Source organism: Opisthorchis viverrini (genome assembly GCF_000715545.1).
Source record: "Opisthorchis viverrini unplaced genomic scaffold opera_v5_5, whole genome shotgun sequence".
Taxonomy (NCBI): Eukaryota; Metazoa; Platyhelminthes; class Trematoda; order Opisthorchiida; family Opisthorchiidae; genus Opisthorchis; species Opisthorchis viverrini.
In genome coordinates this window covers 3,408,082-3,427,181 of record NW_008751661.1, presented here as the reverse complement: position 1 = coordinate 3,427,181, position 19,100 = coordinate 3,408,082, and the positions used below count along the sequence as shown (strand labels likewise).

Below are 19,100 nucleotides of genomic sequence, written 5' to 3'. Positions count from 1 at the left end.
CGAAGCCATAAAACAACATAACTCAAACTGTAGTCTGGTACACGCAACATTTAAGACCCTTCTGACATCACAGGTGACGCAAATTAACAAGCATGCCTCTGGCATTTGAGATTCTCGGACCGACTTGATTATACACATTCCCTTCAGAGCTGCTACAACTGCCGAGGTATGAGAATTTCTCCACAACATCCAGTGATTCTCACTGACGTGTAAGGTGTATTTTTGGAGACTGCACGTTCTGAAGCGTGACTGTGCATTTTGAAGGTGTAAGATACGTGCCAGATGGTTTGTTGATGGTCACACTGTCAATTGTGGCATAAGCAGACATGATAAACGGGGTGCAATGGACCTCACTCTCACAAGATTCTCTCACAGACGTTGCAAGACAAACGCACAGAAGCGATTAACAAAGAGATTCGATCGATTAGAGACCTTTTTACTCAGTCACTCAATACAATACCAACTCATCATCCCAAGCTATAGCGGTTTCTACACAACCAGGTTTGTGCAGCCGGAAACTGGAAGAAAGCAAAATACCTGTCAGTTCAAACACAGTAACTGAAGCCTATATTCTTCCTTCTGACAAACAGCATATACATCAATGCAGATGGGGTTTCTTTTCTACACAACCAGGTTTGTGCAGCCGGAAACTGGAAGAAAGCGAAATACCTGTCAGTTCAAACACAGTGACTGAAGCCTATATTCTTTCTTCTGACAAACAGCATATATATCAGTGAAGATGAAATCCAGCGTGCCATCCGTTGTCCTGCTTGCTTCAGTGGGAAAACATTAAAGGTAGCTAAGTAAAAAGGTTTTTGGATTTTGAAACCAGACTTTGAAGTTTTAAGGGTTGTTACTGAGGTCCGACGTATAGAAGCTTCAGCTGAGTGTGATGCACGGCTAGCAAAACGGTCACTTCTGGTGCTGGGACCTACGGAGACAGCATTCGAATTCGGGTGAGATAGGGTAGAACAGGGAAAACGTGAGTGTATAAGAAAGAAGGTGTCAGCACTAGCATGCTTTCGCTTAGCGAACTTGCTGTATGCAGGAATTAATGTGACCTTGCTGGCCCGAGAGTGACATGAGAGTGCTGTGAGTTGTAAGTGTCATTGTTGTACGTGGAATGAGATAATATCAGGGTACTTAGATCTAGACGAGGGGACGATTAATTCCCTCAACCAATGCCTAACCGCAAGGCAGCAGTGTTTGGATAGAAATGCGGGCACATTTCTACGGAACATGTCGCCACACATGTTTTAACCCCCAACCTGGAGAACTAGGAGACTTTGTTGGTCAGGTCTCTTACCATTGACCCATCAGGTGATTTTCGCACGAACATCACTCAGTATAGCTCAGTGGGTCACGGAGGCACAAAAACAGTCATACCAGGGTGAGGTTCGGTCTCTTTTTGGTGGCCATAACAGTCTATAATATTGAGTATTAGAAAATAAACGGTGCAGAAGGTAGTGCGTCGTGCAAGCATTCGTCTCTTCTGTACAGCGTCGAGAATACGGTCTAATAAATAGAATTTGTCATTTTTAGTTGAGCTCCTTTCAACCATTTGGTTAGAATCGCGAGTTTTATATTGGGTTAAAAAGTCTAATATTGATATGTCTTCATAAGGATGTATAAAACGCTCATGAAGAGAGGATTCAGCTAATATTCGACCTTGTTTCCCTTCGTCAGTAGGTGAACTGCTCCGTGATGTCTAAGTGTTCAGTTCTATGATGCTCAGTGTTCGCTAATAGGATTCCATCACAATGAATGTAATGACATATTTATTGCACGTAATTCGAGGTCATCAGCTCATCGTGAATAAATCATGGTTTATTGCCAGCCTGTTTATCATCATGTTGATCCAGTGCCTGTCCGCCATTTTTCTGGACCAATTTACCACTCGTGTAGTCTATGGCGAAGCAGGTTTTTACAACTACACCGCACTGAGGAACACTTTATGGCAATTATTACGAAAGAAAAGCTTCCAGCACCGTAGGTCTATCGTGGGACACCATTCGCAGTGTGTATTGCAAGGTTAGTCCATAAGAGAGAAATAAAACAATTTCATATAGTCGCGAAAAACAGCCGGCACAAAACCTGCAGGAGAAAACGCTCGTAGAGCATCTTATGTTTTCACTTTTAGCTGAAAAAATGTTTAGAAAATCTAAGTAAAGTTCTGCTTCCGAACAACGTCGATCGCCTAAAAAGTCCAGGATGACCTCAAACGCGTGGGCGAATATTTCCAAGAGCTTTGTGCACTTTAACGTCAGCTAACAAACCGTCCCATATTCCGAAAATGGCCGAGCATCGTGGTGTAATAACAGGCTGACGACGCATTTGAAGCGAATGCTTGGGGACGATACCGTTCCAGTGCAGGTCGACTGAAAATGTCTCCTATTATCCCAACCCGTTACAGCATCGCACTGTTAGTTTACTCCCTAGTGAGAAATTCACAGGAACATCTGAGCAAGCTGGTAAGTAATCGTGTCGCGCGTAAAATTATAGGAAGCTGAGTTTCTAAAGAACCGGCTACCAGTGACCCGGATTTCACCTGCTTCCTGCTAGAAAGACAAAAAATTTGAACTGGTAGTGGGACCATTAAATTTCCCGAAGATTTGAAAAATGCTCACAGTATTTTAGTTGTAGTACACAGTGTCTGTCATTTCGATTGATTCATATGCAAGTATTAGTGATGTACAACTTTGCTTACTGGGCTCTGGCTCATGAGCTGTGTTTCTGTTTTCCATCCACAGAAATTGTCGCGAACACCTGCCTTCGGAGAATCACTGTCCCCTGGTGCTTCCATAGCGTGCATATCACATAACTGGCGACTACGCCAGAATGGTTACCACACATTAGTTGACCTAACACAAAGATCATGGCTCTACATATGTGCATACAGGCCTCAGAGCTAGCACGCTGCTCACTCACACACGGTAGACGCAGCCCCAGATACAGCAACCCCTCCACACGCTCACCAGCTTCACGCATTCACTAGCACCGGCCAGTTCACGTAGGCTATGGTACACTGGGGACAGTGTTCTTCAAAAAGGAGGCCAGTGTAGTATACGGTGTCCGTCAGTTTGATTGATTCGTATGTAAGTATTGGTGATGTACAACCTTGCTTACTGGGCTTTGGCTCATGAGCTGTGTTTCTGTTTTCCATCCACAGAAATTGTCGCGAACACCTGCCTTCAGGGAATCACTGTCCCTTGGTGCTTCCATAGCGTGCATATTACATAGTGATTAACTACCCTCATTGCTTTTCATTAACGTATGGCCGACTGGGGAATCTCAAGCAACTTCTAAAGTGCATGTAACCATGAACGCTAGTTGTTGTTTCCGTCCACGGAACTTTTCGGCGAAAAACATCCTTTTTGGTTGACTGAATAACAGCGTCTGACAGATAAATATTTTGAAGAACGGTGGAAATGACAGCGGTAACCGATTGTCGAATAACCATGCTATTAGAATGTCAGTCAAGCCTTCCCTCTAAAGACGCCGGATTATTTGATTAACAGTAGGTGTTGAGAAAAACAAGCAACGGTCAGAAGGCCTAAAACTGGTTTACGGATAGAAAGTTTGTATTGAATACTAGGTAGGCGTATTCCAAATCTTATTTGCTGTTGCTCTATTAAATCTCTCACAGGGATTCCAATTTTTCGTAAATTAGTCTTGTACTGAACTGTTGTGCTATTTTTCTAAATAATAGCTCTGCTGCTGGTGATGCTGGCCAATGTTATGGTTTTACCGACAGCATATATATATATATATATATATATATATATATAGAGAGAGAGAGAGAGAGAGAGAGAATTAAAATTACAGTTACGAAAATGGGGAAATAAAAGCACAAAAATATCGAATTGATGGCCTGAGGCGGAGCGCCAAAGCACAAATTGCACTCATTTCGGAGAATTCAGGAAAAATTGTCGGAAATCAGGTTTTCAGTTGTGACAACAGAAACCGCGCCGAACAGATTTGTGATTTATTTAGGAACCGCGTCCTAGATTTGCGGTTGTGGTTTTAATTTTCCTCAATGATGAATGTGTTTTGCACTGATGAAATCACATATGGCGGATAAAAATATTTATGGATCCGAATTTCCCGAGCCTGCCATTTCAACCAGGTATGTGTCTAGGCTGAATTTGTCGTTTAGTTTTATATTTATTGCTTTTTTGCGTGTGCGTAAGTAGGTCAGGATATATTTTACCGCCATTCAGGGTAGTTTGAAAGTCATAAGAAATATTGGCGAATTGGTTGTTGGGTGTTCTTCTGCGCTAAGCAGATGGATTGCATTTGAGCTGCCTAGTTCGTCGAGTAGACTGCACACGAGTCAGCTTAACCAAGTCGCCGATACTAATGGATTGTTTCTAAACTAGTCACTCTACTGAAGGATAATCATCAACTAGTGAGCTGTTACGTCCACAAGATGTAGTCAGGGCAAACTCAAAAACCGGTGTTTACCGTCGGTTCAGCTATGCAGCGTGTTTTTTGAATCCGCTAGCCTAAGCATTAAGAATTAAGTATATAGGTGATGGCGGGCGGTCAACAAGCTTTTCCATCTATACCGCTTTGAATCGCCTTACCTCAGGCTGAAGTCGTATGAAATAATTTTTCATCAGCGCCTTCCATTTTTGGTATGTCCCACATAAAAATGACTACCAGAACTCTTGTCATTTTTGCTCGAGGAAATGGATCTCCAAATAAATTTTGTACAGCTTTTTCTGAATATCATCTACATACAAACTGGGTGTAAAAACGAGTGAATTGTCCAACACGCTTCATATTCGCATTGAGACATCTCCACCATCTGATCCCATCAAAGTCACTTTGCTCGTTTCCGCTAAACTTCTTGAGTGGCGGTCTCAGCACCTCGATAAGCATGTCACCAGGTCTCCAAGTGACATAAGAGCCCCGAAATTAAGCCACTTGCCTCACGGACCCCTTCAGAGTCCGGTTCCTCGATGTGCCTGATTTGACCGGTCTCATAAACTGGTGCAAAAGAATTAGTGATCATTCCAAGTGGGAACTTTAAATTGGCACTTTTCCCTTCAGTTCAGCAGTTTTTTGGGAAACGTAGCGGCAATTATTCTAATTTTTACTCACAGATCCATGAAGATTTGTTGCACGGTTTTCGAAGTTCAAAATGCTCCAATTTCTCGTTTTTTAGCTTTTCGACAATATTTGAATAAATGGACTGCAGTTTCCTTGTGACTGTGCGGTCGCAAACCTCCGAAATTCTAACAATATTCCAAGTTGTTGATGATAATTTCATGCACTCCATTTTTATGATAGTTTGGTCACTCATTTACTAAGTAACCTGCAAGTTTTTGTGAATAGTGTGGGCAACGAGGAAAGTTAGCATACGACACTGCTTCAGACATTACTGGTCAGTTTAAACTTTTCCGAGATCTTATTTATTGTTGATACAACAAACTCTGACAAGGTATATATTACTCAGAAAACTTAGTTGAAATGGAAGTATTTCGTTCCGAATATCATTTTCTTGCCAATTTTTTGCGGTCTGGTTCATACACATCATACAAAATGCAGATCTGTACAACCAATTTCGGAATGAATCCGTAACAAAAATTACCAAAAATCAACAAAATTACCGAATTACCAAAAACTACCAAATTAGTTTGCATAAGAGTGTATATTCGCTATTTCGTGCAATTTGGTTTCAAGTAAAACATAAGGTTGACGGAAGCCCGGGGACTGCGCCTACCTGATGAGCCCCAAGAAGGACGAAACCGGTCGTGGGTTGTCGGCGGATTTTCAGCAACCTTATAAGTAGTACGTCACGAAGATATACATGTATCGCGATATCTCGAATATCGTAGTGACTGAAACATGAGGTGGCCTGGTGCAACACATTCAGTTGCCTGAGAATACCACAAACGGGAGATTCAGCTGGGTTCCAGGTGAGTATCTCGAAAAACCGAATTAGTTTGCAAATGAATCCGCTGAATCCGTACCCAGTTTGTAGGTTCACAAACCTAAGTTGGCGGATGAGTTACGATACACTGAGTACTGGAGAGATCAGACTCTGAGATGGTTACTTGGAACTGACTCTTGAGCCACGGCTAGTAACTCACTGTGTTCGTTGTTCACTTTGCGCTGTGGATGGATTGAACTCGCTAGGAGATGTGGAATTAAGAGACTAAGGTTTGAGTATGAATTTCGCTAGTGTGTGCAACTGCCTCCACAATATAACGAATGTAGAATACAAAGTGAAGAAAACTGATGACTACCTGATTCATTCTTTTCAAGTCTCTGATATGTCGCTCCCTCATGATTCGCAAACTTCAAGGACACTGTTCCGGTTGATATCCATGCTACCAAGTTGGACAGGGTCAAATCTATTAAATGTATAGTGTGATATCTGGAATTCATGATTAGAAAAACGCGAATTGCTAGATCGTACTCTGCTAATGCTCTCCACCCCAGTATATAAAAGAGGTAGCTGCAGCCAGAATTAGAGACCCGAGCCAGCCTGAACAAATGCCACTTTGCTAGACTTCGTAGTCCATAAGCTGAATTCCATCCATCCACAGATTGAAAACAGGAAGAGATAAACCTGTGTTAACTCCGGTTGCAACAAAAGACAGATGGGATGCTCCTGAAAAAGCCGTGTTGTGCGAATAGTCTAACATGCATGCATTCCCATCTTACTATCCCAGTCGTTATTCCTTCGATCATCGAGCTACCTTTGAGAACAAGTTTTATTTTAGCTTGACTTGTGATGTTAATTTCTTCTCCTCAAGCATTCTTGCAAACACGTTCCCCGGATTGTTAGCTCTGCGGATCTGCAGAGTATCATTCAATTCACTTTATTGCATCAAACGGGTTGAACCGTTCATCTAACCTTGCGTCACTGCAGTGTTCTCAGAATGACACCATTTCCTTTAACAAGTAAAAAATTATGGGACCAACTTGAATAGAAAAGCAAGACTATAAGATTTAAGAATATATGCGGGGGAGAGAGTGCCCCAATTTATTAGTGATCTCGTCAGAGACAGGAACTTTGTCACTACTTATAATTCTGAAAGGATATTTGAATTTAAAATAGTCTAAAAATCCTTCCGCAAGTGTCTGCTGCTGAACTAATTTTACGGTAGATCAACTCGGACTGATGAAACCGAATACATCTTGAGAGACGTGCTCAAGGATTCTGAGGTTTTCATAGTCCTAGAGGTTGAGATAGCCTTGTGGATCCGACGGTCCACACAGAGTGACCTCTAAGATGCAGAATGTTATACAGAATGGAGATCACTTGATGCCTACGATGACGTTACTCTGGTCGTAACAAAGATACTTTCATCAGAAAGTATTTGAAAAATCCGATAAAGCCATATTCTTACTGAGCAGTAAAAACTCATATTGAGTCACTACGGAACGGCGATACTGTACTGTGCGAACTTTGATGAACAAAGGGATCAACCACGAAGATTACAAATGAGCAACTTTCATCGAAAAGGTAGCCGCTTCCCAAAACTCTTCACCGCTGAATTACACAACCCCTAATACAACTAATACTTCTGCCAGACGACCAGTATAAAACGCGGAAAGTCTCTGCCTAATGATGTGAGACCAAGTTTTAAAGGAAATGGAATGTCAAGATTCTCAAAACGTTTGCAACCTGGTGGGTGAACTTATTCCGTATGGTGTCTTTTTGGGGCCATATGTTGTTGAGAAGCATCTGTTCTGAGAGTAGTGGTTCTCACACGACTAGATCAATCTTGAGTGTGAAAATAAATATTCCGGTTCAGTAAGCACCTGTTTTGTTTCACACGCACTGCGCCAAGGACTGAGAGAAATGGAACGTCTCACAAAGTGTCATCACAAGCTGGCATGTCCGATTTCGAGTTCCTGGAAAAATCCTACATTCGTTTTTGTAATAAACAAAACTCATTCTAGTGAACGTCATTTCGGCAAAGTGTCACGCGGACAATCCTCCGACTTGGGTCAATCACTTCGTCGGACGATACTTTGTTACTTCGGGCGGAAGTGGAAAGTAGGAAACAGAAAAACGGTTAATCAGAAACGCATTCGTCTGTTTTCGCAGCAAATAAGCTAAGCCTTGCAAATGTCTGTTTATGCTTATGCTAGTATGAAATACATTTCACAGACTAGTTCAGTTCTTCAACTGTGAGTGGCACTGGCGGTTTAGATGGCAGAGTTTCTCGTGTGGATAATCTGTAAACTGTTATCAAATTTAAACTTTACCAACCCTAGCGGAATACATTCATTTGCAAACTAATTTGGTTTTTCGAGACGCTTACCTAGAACCCAGCTGAATCCCTCGTTTGTTGTGATGTTTCAGGGCAACTGAATGTGCTGCACCAAGCCACCTCATGTTTCAGTCGCTACGGTATTCGAGATTTCGCGATACATGTATATTCGTAATGCGCTACTCATAAGGTTGCAGTCAACGAATTTTCAGCAACCTTATGGGTAGTGCATTACGAATTTACCAACCCTGGTCTATCGTTTAAGACCTAAGCTATACACAGCAAAATAGTACAGATATTCTCCTAAGTGATGATTAAAGCCAAACTGACAATGCAGTTGCAATAGATTCGAATCAACCGGTCAGATTTTCAACTGATAAACCTTAAAACTATTCCAAATACCTGGTAACAGACTACGGCTTAAGAAGCCGGAGAACCAGCCAGCTCACTTGATTCACAACGTTAATCTCGGTGGCACAGGGTTTTGTTTTAATGTGTGTAAAACCGGCTTTACTTTTTCACTTGAAGTAATCGGCATCACAATTCCTCATTCGGAATTTTGATCTTATTGGCTCAGTGACAATGAGTATTGGCTGATAAGGTGCCTTGGACAAATTTGAAAAACCAGATGATTCTGATCACGTGACGCTGGCTGCTTTCGATGGTAAGTGGACTGAATTATGCCTGGGTTCGTACTCATTTCTAATACTTTAGTTTTTCAGTATATCACAAGCCCGCCGTGTCTTGAAAGTAGCGCATTTCAGTATTTTCTTGTTTTGTCAATCAGCCACCCAATCTATCAACAACGAGATACTTTGTAGAAGAAAGGATCGAGATAAGATGTATAGCAAACTCGAATCCATCTTGACTGATATATCTGTGGGCCAGGTTGGACGTATATTATCAAAAAAGGACCCAGGAAGCCGTTGTCTCCAGTATGAAGAATGCACAGATATTATTCACGCAGTCACTTGAAAGTTACAACGCAAAATTAGAGAATCGTATTTTTGAAAGTAATACTCAGTAAACAAAGTGATGCGTGGTTACTGAGAATCGTCTTCAGAAAGCCCATACGGACGAAAATATAATGGAAATATACTGCGATATCTCGAATATCGTGCCAACTGAAACATGAGGCAGCACATTCAGTTGTAAAACATTATAAACAGAGATTCAGTTGAGTCTCTCGTGAAAACCAAATTGATTTGCAAATGAGTATACTTTTCAATACCGTCCTATTTGGGTTAAAGTAGAACATAAGGTTGATGGAAACCTGGGGACTGCACCTACCTGATGAGCCCCAAGAAGGGCGAAACCGGTCGTGGGCAGTCGAAGAGTTTTCAGCAACCTTGTGAGCAGTTTCCCTCACGTTCCAAAAAAACATCTCACTGGCCGGACGGGGATACGTCCCAGTTACGGCCTTGTTTTGTAGATTGTACCTCATTGACACCTTAGGTGAACTACAGGGATGGTTCAACTATTCACAGCAACCGGGCAGAGACAGCGATCCACAGATATAGGCAACTACTGTGTATCTCAAGGAAAACCTGGGGTAGTGCCGGACTTGCCATTCAAGAGAGATAATATACTTCAGTGTAAGCTACACTAAATCAGATCGGTGATAAATTATTAGTGATCGAAGGAAACACGCCTTTCCACAACCGGTTAGAGAAGGACGACGCATCTTCAGTCACGAAATCCAAACTTATCCACCAGCTGTATTATACCTGCGGATCTGTATGCATTCAAAGAACAGTCACGGGTCAGAAACCAAATAGCAATGCCTCAAACAGCTCCAAGAATCTGTATTCCAATAGCCAAATTCTGACATGGGCAGATACGTTTTGCAAAACGGCTATGCTATTGGCCCAGCAAGTGCTTTGAGAGTCAAATTACAATCATAAAATTAGATCTGCTGAAGGTGCCACGGCACAGTATGCTACATAGTTGCATGTAGCAGCGCTGCATCATCTTGGTAGATTTAGTCACTGGGTTTTATGACACCGTTGCTTAGTTGCTCCTTGTACGTAAGCCGCTTTGTGTTCAGTTTATTATCGATCACTCTGATCCTATTTCTAATCGGTTTTCAATTGCGTGTATTCAATTCCAATCGTCACGTGTGTTTATTCGTTTGCTCTCACCGCTTTAGCCAGTTTGGTTACCCCACCCAAATGACATGAACTTCTGAACCTTGTACGAGCGCCGCCCTATTAATAATGACTACTGAGTAGCACTCAACGTGCATCCTAGTTTGACTCATTTCAAAACTCATCTCCTAGAATGATTTCTTTTCCTTTTTATCTGAAACCGTTAGATGAGCCGATCTGGATATCATCCAAAGGGCACTTTATATTAGAGATTATTACCCTAACTAGGAAACTTCTTGTCATGTCCGAAGAAGCTTTAGGTTTTCATAAAGGTTGCTGAAAACTCTTCGACAGCCCACGACCGGTTTCACTCTTCTTGGGGCGCAGTCCCCGAGTTTTCGTCAACCTTATGATCTACTTCTACCCGAATTGGACTGCTTTCGAGAAATACACTCATCTGCAAATTAACTTGGTTTTAACGGGAGACTCAATTGAATCTCTCGTTTATGATGTCCTACAGCTGAACGTGCTGCACACAGGCTACCTCATGTTTCAATTGGCACAATATTCGGGATATCGCGGTATATTTTCATGAAGGAAACTACTCACAAGTTTGCTGAATCATGAGGCGGCTTGTGTGCACCACATTCAGTTGGAGGACATCGTAAACGAGAGATTTAATTAAGTCTCCCGTTAAAACCAAATTAATTTGCAGATGAGTGTATTTCTCGAAGCTTTAGGTTCTTTGGGGACAGTGTACATCAGAAGTTCTCAAGTCTATTCAAACCATTGCTTCCAAACTGTATATTTGCTGATAAGAGGGAATTCGTGTTGATGTGAGTCACAGTGGAACTCTACTGAACTATCTTCGTCTGTTGGGGCGTTTTCCGGCCATGAACTGACGACTCTTCATTGTACTCTTAATGTGCACCTGTGTTCTTTGGGTTTCACCTATCTTGATTGAGCCCCTTTTCAAACGCAAACTGGGCACTGTTCAGATCGACGTTCTGCCAGCAGCTAAACATCACTCTCTAAAATTGCGGCTAACCCAATGACGACTGCACCTCTATTACTGACCGATCCACTTGACAAATAAATTTGAGACAGACGGTGATATGAACATCTCAGTGTCAGTGAAATTGTTTTGCCCGGTTGGGGATCTACTAAACTCCGCTGCAGATCCATTTACCACCTGATTTTACAAGGATAGAAAGTGTTTATCGTATATCATAAAAACACGTATTTTGAGATATACTATTCATATCTGTATTTTTCATATATTCCCAGTTCCACTTATAAAAATGTACGGTATGAAGCGGTAATGTGTATAGAACGGAGTGAACCATATACTCCTTGGTGATCATTGGTTTCACTACATTTTTAGTGGGTTTTATCTTCCTCTACCTTCGACATGTGTTTATGAGGATTAGACCGACGCCAAGTCCTGAAACCTGTCGGTTATTCCCATTCCAGGGCGATGAAATACGTTTCCCCAAAACTGATGCATATACGTTGCTCGCCCGAAAATTGTATAAAAGTCACTGGACATTAGAATGCGCATGCGAATTGATGGAAAACCTTCTGGAAAACAAAAGATTTTCTTTTGTGTGGGCATCAGTGGTAATTATCGGCATTCTTATCGTTCCAACAAACTGCATTGTTCGTTCGCCTGTAAGTGAGGTTGACTGCACAGTGCCAGCGAGTAGAACTGTCGAAGTTGATGATGAGGCTAGCAACCCCATGCTGTTATATCACGCAGCCTTTGGATTCGACTTTTCGCCAAAGTCCATAGCAAATCGGAGGCCATTAGAACTCTGATTTCTGGGTGATCCACTCTTAGAACGTCCCGGCTGGGGCGCAAATGGTAAATCATGGTAAGTTACCGAAATGTTGCACGTGAATTTGCCACTGGACAGTGCAGACGCACAACCACCTTTATTAGAACGATAAGTCCAGGTATCCAATTTGTAATATCCCGCATACATTTCGGGTGAAGGTACGAGATGACCTGTGAAAATGCCGGCATATATCAACATGAAGAAGGTCTATTTCAAACCTGAGTCGAATACTCACTTTTCTCTTACCCTTGAACGGATGGGGATAAAAGACCATATGAAGTATTTTTGTAACGCACTACTTATGAGATTACTGAAAATTAGTTGACAACCCACGACCGGTTTCGCCTCTCTTGGGGCTCATCAGGTAGGCACAGTCTCCGAGTTTCCGTCAACCGTATGTTCTACTTGAAGCCAAATTGCACGAAATAAGCGAATATACACTCACTTGCAAAGTAATTTGGTTTTTCGAGAGACTTACCTGGAACCCAGCTGAATCTCTCGATTTTGATGTTTCCATATGAAGTAATCGAAGACAGAAATATCCTGGTGCTCGGTAGTTTCACCGATATGTAAGTTAGCTTGCTTGGTGGTTGGGATTAGCGGAGGCATACAGAATAACAAGCTAAGACAGCAACATCATTGTGACACTGATGCTTCGCTGCCGTATGCTAAGTCATATATAATCATGACAGCCAAGTCGGAACTACGATGCGGTATATCCGCTTTTCAATATGCACAACTATGTGGCCCGTATTGTTTTCAGTGACTATTGTACTTTCTTGTAACGGTTTCAGCTGCGCTTATATCTTAAAGTCGACGTCCAAATAATGTTCGCTACGAATAATACATGCCTATCACGAGAACCACTTGCTGTGCTCTCGGTGAAATGTGAACGAATGGAAAACCCCTAGTTTGCTTCCTGACGGATTCGCTACCATGCACAGACAATGAGACTCTGATATCACTTCTGCTTGTTCGTAGACAGATTATTCTCCACCCAGCTGCGTTTTCCCCTGGGATTGATTTGCTTGAAATGACGATGCAGCCGCCAAATACCCCTTTGCGGTTTTGTTGAAAACACTCCAGTTAGACGTGATTGTCCTCAGTTTACTTCTTTTGCGCTTGGTTATTTGGGAATAGATTATCTCACCCAGGAAACATTCAAAGGAGCGTTCACTGGTAATGCAGTCGCACACATCAAAGTCTCGTCACGCACGGTTCAAAACGCACACATGCCTCACTGATTTTGCTTTGCAAAGGAGTGTATCAGCGGAGCATGCCGTTCACCAAAAATTTCAGTTTGCTGTGTGAAAGTTTGTAATTCGGTTCACATTCCAAAAGTGATTTTCACTGAAACACCACGGTGGAGTTGATTATTGGTACCAGAGTCTGTCTGATAGGGGCGAGATGGCCCAAGTGATTAGAGCGCGAATTTACTGACCTGAAGGTCCGTCGTTCGAATCCGACCTCGGCCACTCGACTTCCCCTGTCTAGGCTTGGGCAACCTGGCAGTATCCCAGCCCTCGTGGTTCCTTCGGGTGGCATGGCAGCTAGGCACCGGAAGGGTGCTACAGCTGAACGCTTTACGCCAGCACCTTCGCCAGCACGCCAAAACGCTAGTGGTATCAATGAACTGTCATTAAACAATATCTGGGTCAAATCCCGGCTATAGACAAAGCAGATGCCCTCGATATTGCCTCTCATTCTCCAGGGCGTTCAGAGTTCATTCTAACACTAACCAGCTCTTGGGGATAGAAAAATAGCGCGGTATCTGTAACACATTATCAATAGTTGGAGTATTAGCTGCTGACCATAAGCCTGTCATAATGGCAATTTCGATATAACGACGGACTGCCTGGCTATCGCATAAAAGCTAGCTTCCGAGCTTATGGAACTACGTTTGTCGGTTTGAAGGTTGAGCTCTTTTAGCACATTATGAAACAGAACTGGCGCATCTCGCGGTAACAGTCTCACCTGTGGTCATCCGTTAATGCTTGAGCATGAATGCTTTAGGACGACTGTTCCCTCCATCGCTCGGCTGTTGGAGCTTGACCTCCAAATTTTTCCTGGGGCTGCCTGGGCAGTACCAAGTGATTGATAAGGAGCCCAGTGCTCGAATATCGAAGGGTAGGATCGCTTTCTAGGGGTTTCGGAAACAAGTCTTGGGCAACCATCATCTGCGAGTGAACATAAAAACCGCGGTGCGCCTTGTTCTTTCATTGTCAACAGTTGTAGAAGAAACTGACATATGGACGGTATACCAACTTACTATTCGAGTACTCCATAACTTCACCTACACTGAAAATTGGGTGTATACAACGGTCAGGCAGAATCCCGAACACTTCAGAGGTCGAAAACATGCGCGATTGAGGGAATCTTACTTCATAACCAGTGGCACTGAGTAGGCTATGTGGAAGGCCCACACCAGACCGTTTTCCCGAATGTCCACTACAATGACAAGATTGAGGGAATCTTACTTCATAACCAGTGACACTGAGTAGGCCATGTGGAAGGCATTGCACCACAGCAGACCGTTTTCTCGAATGTCCACTACAATGACAGCCAAACAGTGCTCTGGTCCCAAATGAACCACAACTATGACAGAGAGACAGACTCCAGGTGAGTTTAAGAAGCACAAATTTCCATTTTGTACCGTTGGTAAATATGTAACTGGTCAGAAGCGAAAGGCCGTACATGTAGGTGCGGCGAATTTTGGGAATCAATGGGTCTTGATACTCGAAAGTAAACGATTGACTCATAAGTCACTCGCGAAGAACTAACCAACATCATCAAATTGATGGTGCTGCTCAACCGGCGGACACGCCGACATGAGAAGAATCGGAACTGCGGAGCACCAGCATCCTCATGATGGATCAGTCTCAAAATGCCGGCGGTTAAGCTGAAGTAAATAAGCTCCTGCTGCACCTGTACCGCCTACTTATCCGTGGCGAACGGATGTGATTGTATGGTAGTAAGTGAAGGGAAGAGTGGTGATTTGGGGAAACTTGGTGTGATTGACGACTGACTATGGATACTCGTTTTTTTATTGCGGAGATAATGCTTACTGATATGCCATCATGTCTGGGCCTACTGGTGTCCATCAACAGGACTCTGCGATCCCCCAGGTCTATATCGGATTCCCAAGCTCACCCCCGAAATTTCTCATTCTGGAGCGCGCAAGCCGTGTGCGTAAGCGTCCAGTAGTCTGATGGGCAAATCTGTATCGGATTGCAGTCAATCACAAGACTTGGTTCAAGTATATTAATAACTGCGAGGGGACGATTATCAGTTATGCACGGATACCAAGATAAGAACAAATCCGACCGGTTTTCTGTCTTTATTAGCGTAAGGCAGATAAGCGTATACACTATGCTGATAACGTGTCCGAAACTCAGTCCGTTACACTCAGTGTGCAAAATCAATCAGATCAAATACATTGACCGAAGGTTGAACACCAGAATCCCTCAAAGAGTAAACAACATTGCTCAGTGTATAATATGGTGGCCGGACAATCGTTTCCGAACCGGCCAATCACATCAAGCGAACACAATGGCCTCCGGCACACAGTGGATAGTTGCACGTGCAGTTTACGCTGAGTCGCTGGACGCATACTACTTGGTGTGAGCCCCAGGAAATAAAAGAAAGGGTGGACCGGAGGGGGACTTCTGAAAGTGTCTCCATGACCAACTGGTGGATCGTAGCATCCGAGTGTGGCGGTTGAGACACCATCCACGCTCAAGGTGCTCCAGTAGCCCGTACCATTCCTAAGACACACTCAGCCACATACGGACAACTACTGCTGGCCACTATACAATGAATTTCGTGCCACGAAGACCACGCAGAATCATCTCTGGCGCTGTTGTAGGCCAAAACCCGCGAATCGTCGAGTGCTAAGGCGAGTCCTTTCCAGACGTACATGTGAAATAAATATATATGTTAATAAAATCAAATCCAAAAAAAAACAGAATGACAGATAGTACAATACTGTTCTGTATGATGAAACAAAATACAGTAGCAAGCAATGAAAAGCGGTAAAAAATTATGATACTATCTATTAGGAGAGCAATGAATTCAAGCAAAACCCGGTAACCCAAGCCTGTGGTTCCCAGTGACGAACCACATGTGAACGCATAGTTTACACGGAGCCGGATGTGGAGCTCTGCGCAAATCTACCTGTGTTACCAAATCAAGATACCAGCAAAGGTTCGTCATCAACTGAAAAACAAGACCAAAACGTCGAGAAATACACTCGTTTGCAAATCCGTTTGGTTTTTACGAGGACTCAAATGAATCTCTCATTTATGATATTCTTCAACTGAATGTGCTGCACACAGGTCGCCTTTATGAAAATGCCAAAACTTTGTTTCTTTGATAGTCAATGGAAATCACAAAATCAAGAATTGCGCTGTTCAACCCTTAATCACCGGTTAAACTCTCTCGCCAGTACATAGCTAGAGCAAAACTGATAACACGTGAATATGACCACGAATGTGCACACAGTTAGGGATCAGACACCCCAGGAATTCAGATTGATCCACTGTCCCCGTGATACTCGCGTGCGAGGAATCATAATCAAGCAACCGCTCGGTCGAATGGGGAGCTGTATTGCTCTGAAAGCCGAATTAATCCAATTAGAACACTATTATCTGGATTAGGCGTTCGGTGCCTGTGTGAAACGACACCTGTGAACACAAGAGCTACCAGCCCGTACAAGCAATCTAAGCATGTATACCCCTCACAAAAAATCAATGTCCGATTTTTACACGTTGTTAAAAATGGATTTGATACACGTTTGTTTTACTCAGATTCAAGGAAAGCGTCGTAACATAGTTTATATCGCGAGAAGTAACTCGAGTGTACTCACCTCAAGTGGCCGACCTGAGTAAGTGTTCTTCAAACTATCTGCCTATCTGGATAGACAAAATGGATCAGATCCCTCTCCTATATATCGTTGAATTTCCAGTGAAGCACAAGTTCTCAACTATCCACTGTCCCGAATTACGACGGTTGTGCTAACGACACATCTGGATTGTTTTTTTTTTCAAAAAAAGAATTAAAATCGTTCGAAGGAATGTCGAATCATAGTTTAGCTCAATAAGATCTGGATCCAATTTAAGACGAATAAGAAATGACTCATGCACCAACGGAGGACAAGTGTTCTATGCAAGTAGCGAAACAAGAATGAAAGAATAGGAAGTCGTGTCAGAAGTACCATCCGAACTGTTTCTAAATTCGAAGTGTCGATTACTTGAATAGCAGACCCAAGATGAAACCATAATCGAACTAAACGTCGGCAGCGTCGTTTTCTGGCTGTTGAAATGTTCTGAAAGTACCATGAAAACAAGTCACAGTGACAAAATGACACGGTCACTGTCTTAAGATTGCTCACGTTCTTCTTGGGGTTGACAAAACGAACGGCAGACCCTTTATAATTCATGGAAAAGGTGTTTGCTGGCATCTCCCTGTGAACAATTAAGCTCTCACTACTTACGGTCCTCGTAGGGGACTTGAAAAAAGCTAACAACGTGTGCATCCGCAATCCCTCGATTGTATCATCCTAATTTACTCACGGTACATTTAGTTGAAATTCTCCGCGAACAGCAAAGACCTCCGCAGATGAGTCGTAAACAGAACCAATCGATTGTTATTTTGGGGACTGAATACCCACACTGAATGCACTCAAAGGCACCCGGTCCAATTCGGATTACCCTTGTACGGGTAGAACTTGGTTCATTTGATAAAGGAAACTACTCACAATATTGCTTGGAACTCTTAAAATCTGTAACCTTGTGAGTAGTTTCCTTTATGAAAATGTACTGCGATATCTCGAATAACGTACCAACTGAAACATGATGCGGCTCTTGAGCAGCACATTCAGTTGGAGAATACATAAACGAAAGACTCAGTTGAGTATCTCGTGGAAACCAAATTGATTTGCAAATGTGTTTCTCGTTGGTTCATTTCACTTTGGCCGACGGCTAAACTGTCAGCAGCGAAACTGTCAGCTGCCGACAAAATAGCTGTCTTGTTTCTACCTGAGGAGTGCTCTGCAAATCGTCGTCAAAGAGATCAATTCGACAAAATTAAGGATTCATATAATAAGGATTTCCCTGCTTCACAGACGGTGGTTCCTTGGAAGGAACGAGTGCTTCATATGCGGCAAAAACAGGATTGTCAAAACCTTTTTGAGTGGCTTTATCTATAGCATCATTTAAGCGAATAACCCCGCTACGACTACTGACCCGGTTGGTCGGGATTGATGGCTCCAAAGGGGTTTGCTGCAGAAGGTGCGTCTAGTGTTTGTGGTTCCCCTCTTAATTTGAGAGCGTTCAGTGGTTAAGGTGCCAGCTTACGGACCGGAAGGTCCGTGGTCCGAACCCAAACTACGCATCTCGACAACTCCTGTCTAGGCTTGAGCAAACTGGCAGTACCTCAGCCCTCGTGCTTCCTTCGGGTAGCATGGCAGCAAGATACGGCAAGGGTACTACAGCTGAACGTAGGGATAAATTGGCCCTGGTTACGCCAGTGAGAACGTTGGGCTTCGGCCAGTACCTAGCGATATTCATCATCATCATGACATCAATGTTCAACACCGATGCTTCACTGCCGTACAACCATGATCTATTTGAAAGCCTTATAGTGAAGAAAAGAATGGAGGTAGACGGGGGAAGCAAGATGTTCACACAAATGTCCAAAAAAAACCTAAGCTTTTGTTCAAAACATCATGGTCTGGTAACCTAATTAATTCCTTGGCCCGTCAGCAAGCGCAAAGTGCACAAATACGAGTAGTTCCACGACGCACCGATCGCAGTACGACATGCAGTTTTCCTTGCCGCATACACCAAACGGGTGTCGATACCACCATTTATTTATTTATTATTTCTGAACCCTCTCGTTCTCCCTGTTTACGCGTCATTCGTAGGTTCATCCCAGCTGTGGGA

The 19,100-nt window shown here is 43.0% G+C and overlaps 1 protein-coding gene across 1 annotated transcript; it reads left to right on the top strand.

Moving 5' to 3' along the window:
• Positions 1-5,731: 5,731 nt before the first annotated feature.
• T265_00547 (hypothetical protein) lies at positions 5,732-13,831 on the top strand (the record flags this gene model as incomplete). The annotated part of the gene is made up of 7 exons (XM_009164351.1): positions 5,732-5,796; positions 5,882-5,981; positions 8,290-8,405; positions 10,709-10,902; positions 11,940-11,992; positions 13,419-13,499; positions 13,607-13,831. The coding sequence occupies 7 exons, from the start codon at positions 5,732-5,734 to the stop codon at positions 13,829-13,831; spliced, it is 834 nt and encodes a 277-aa protein (XP_009162615.1).
• Between the last annotated feature and the right edge of the window lie 5,269 nt (positions 13,832-19,100).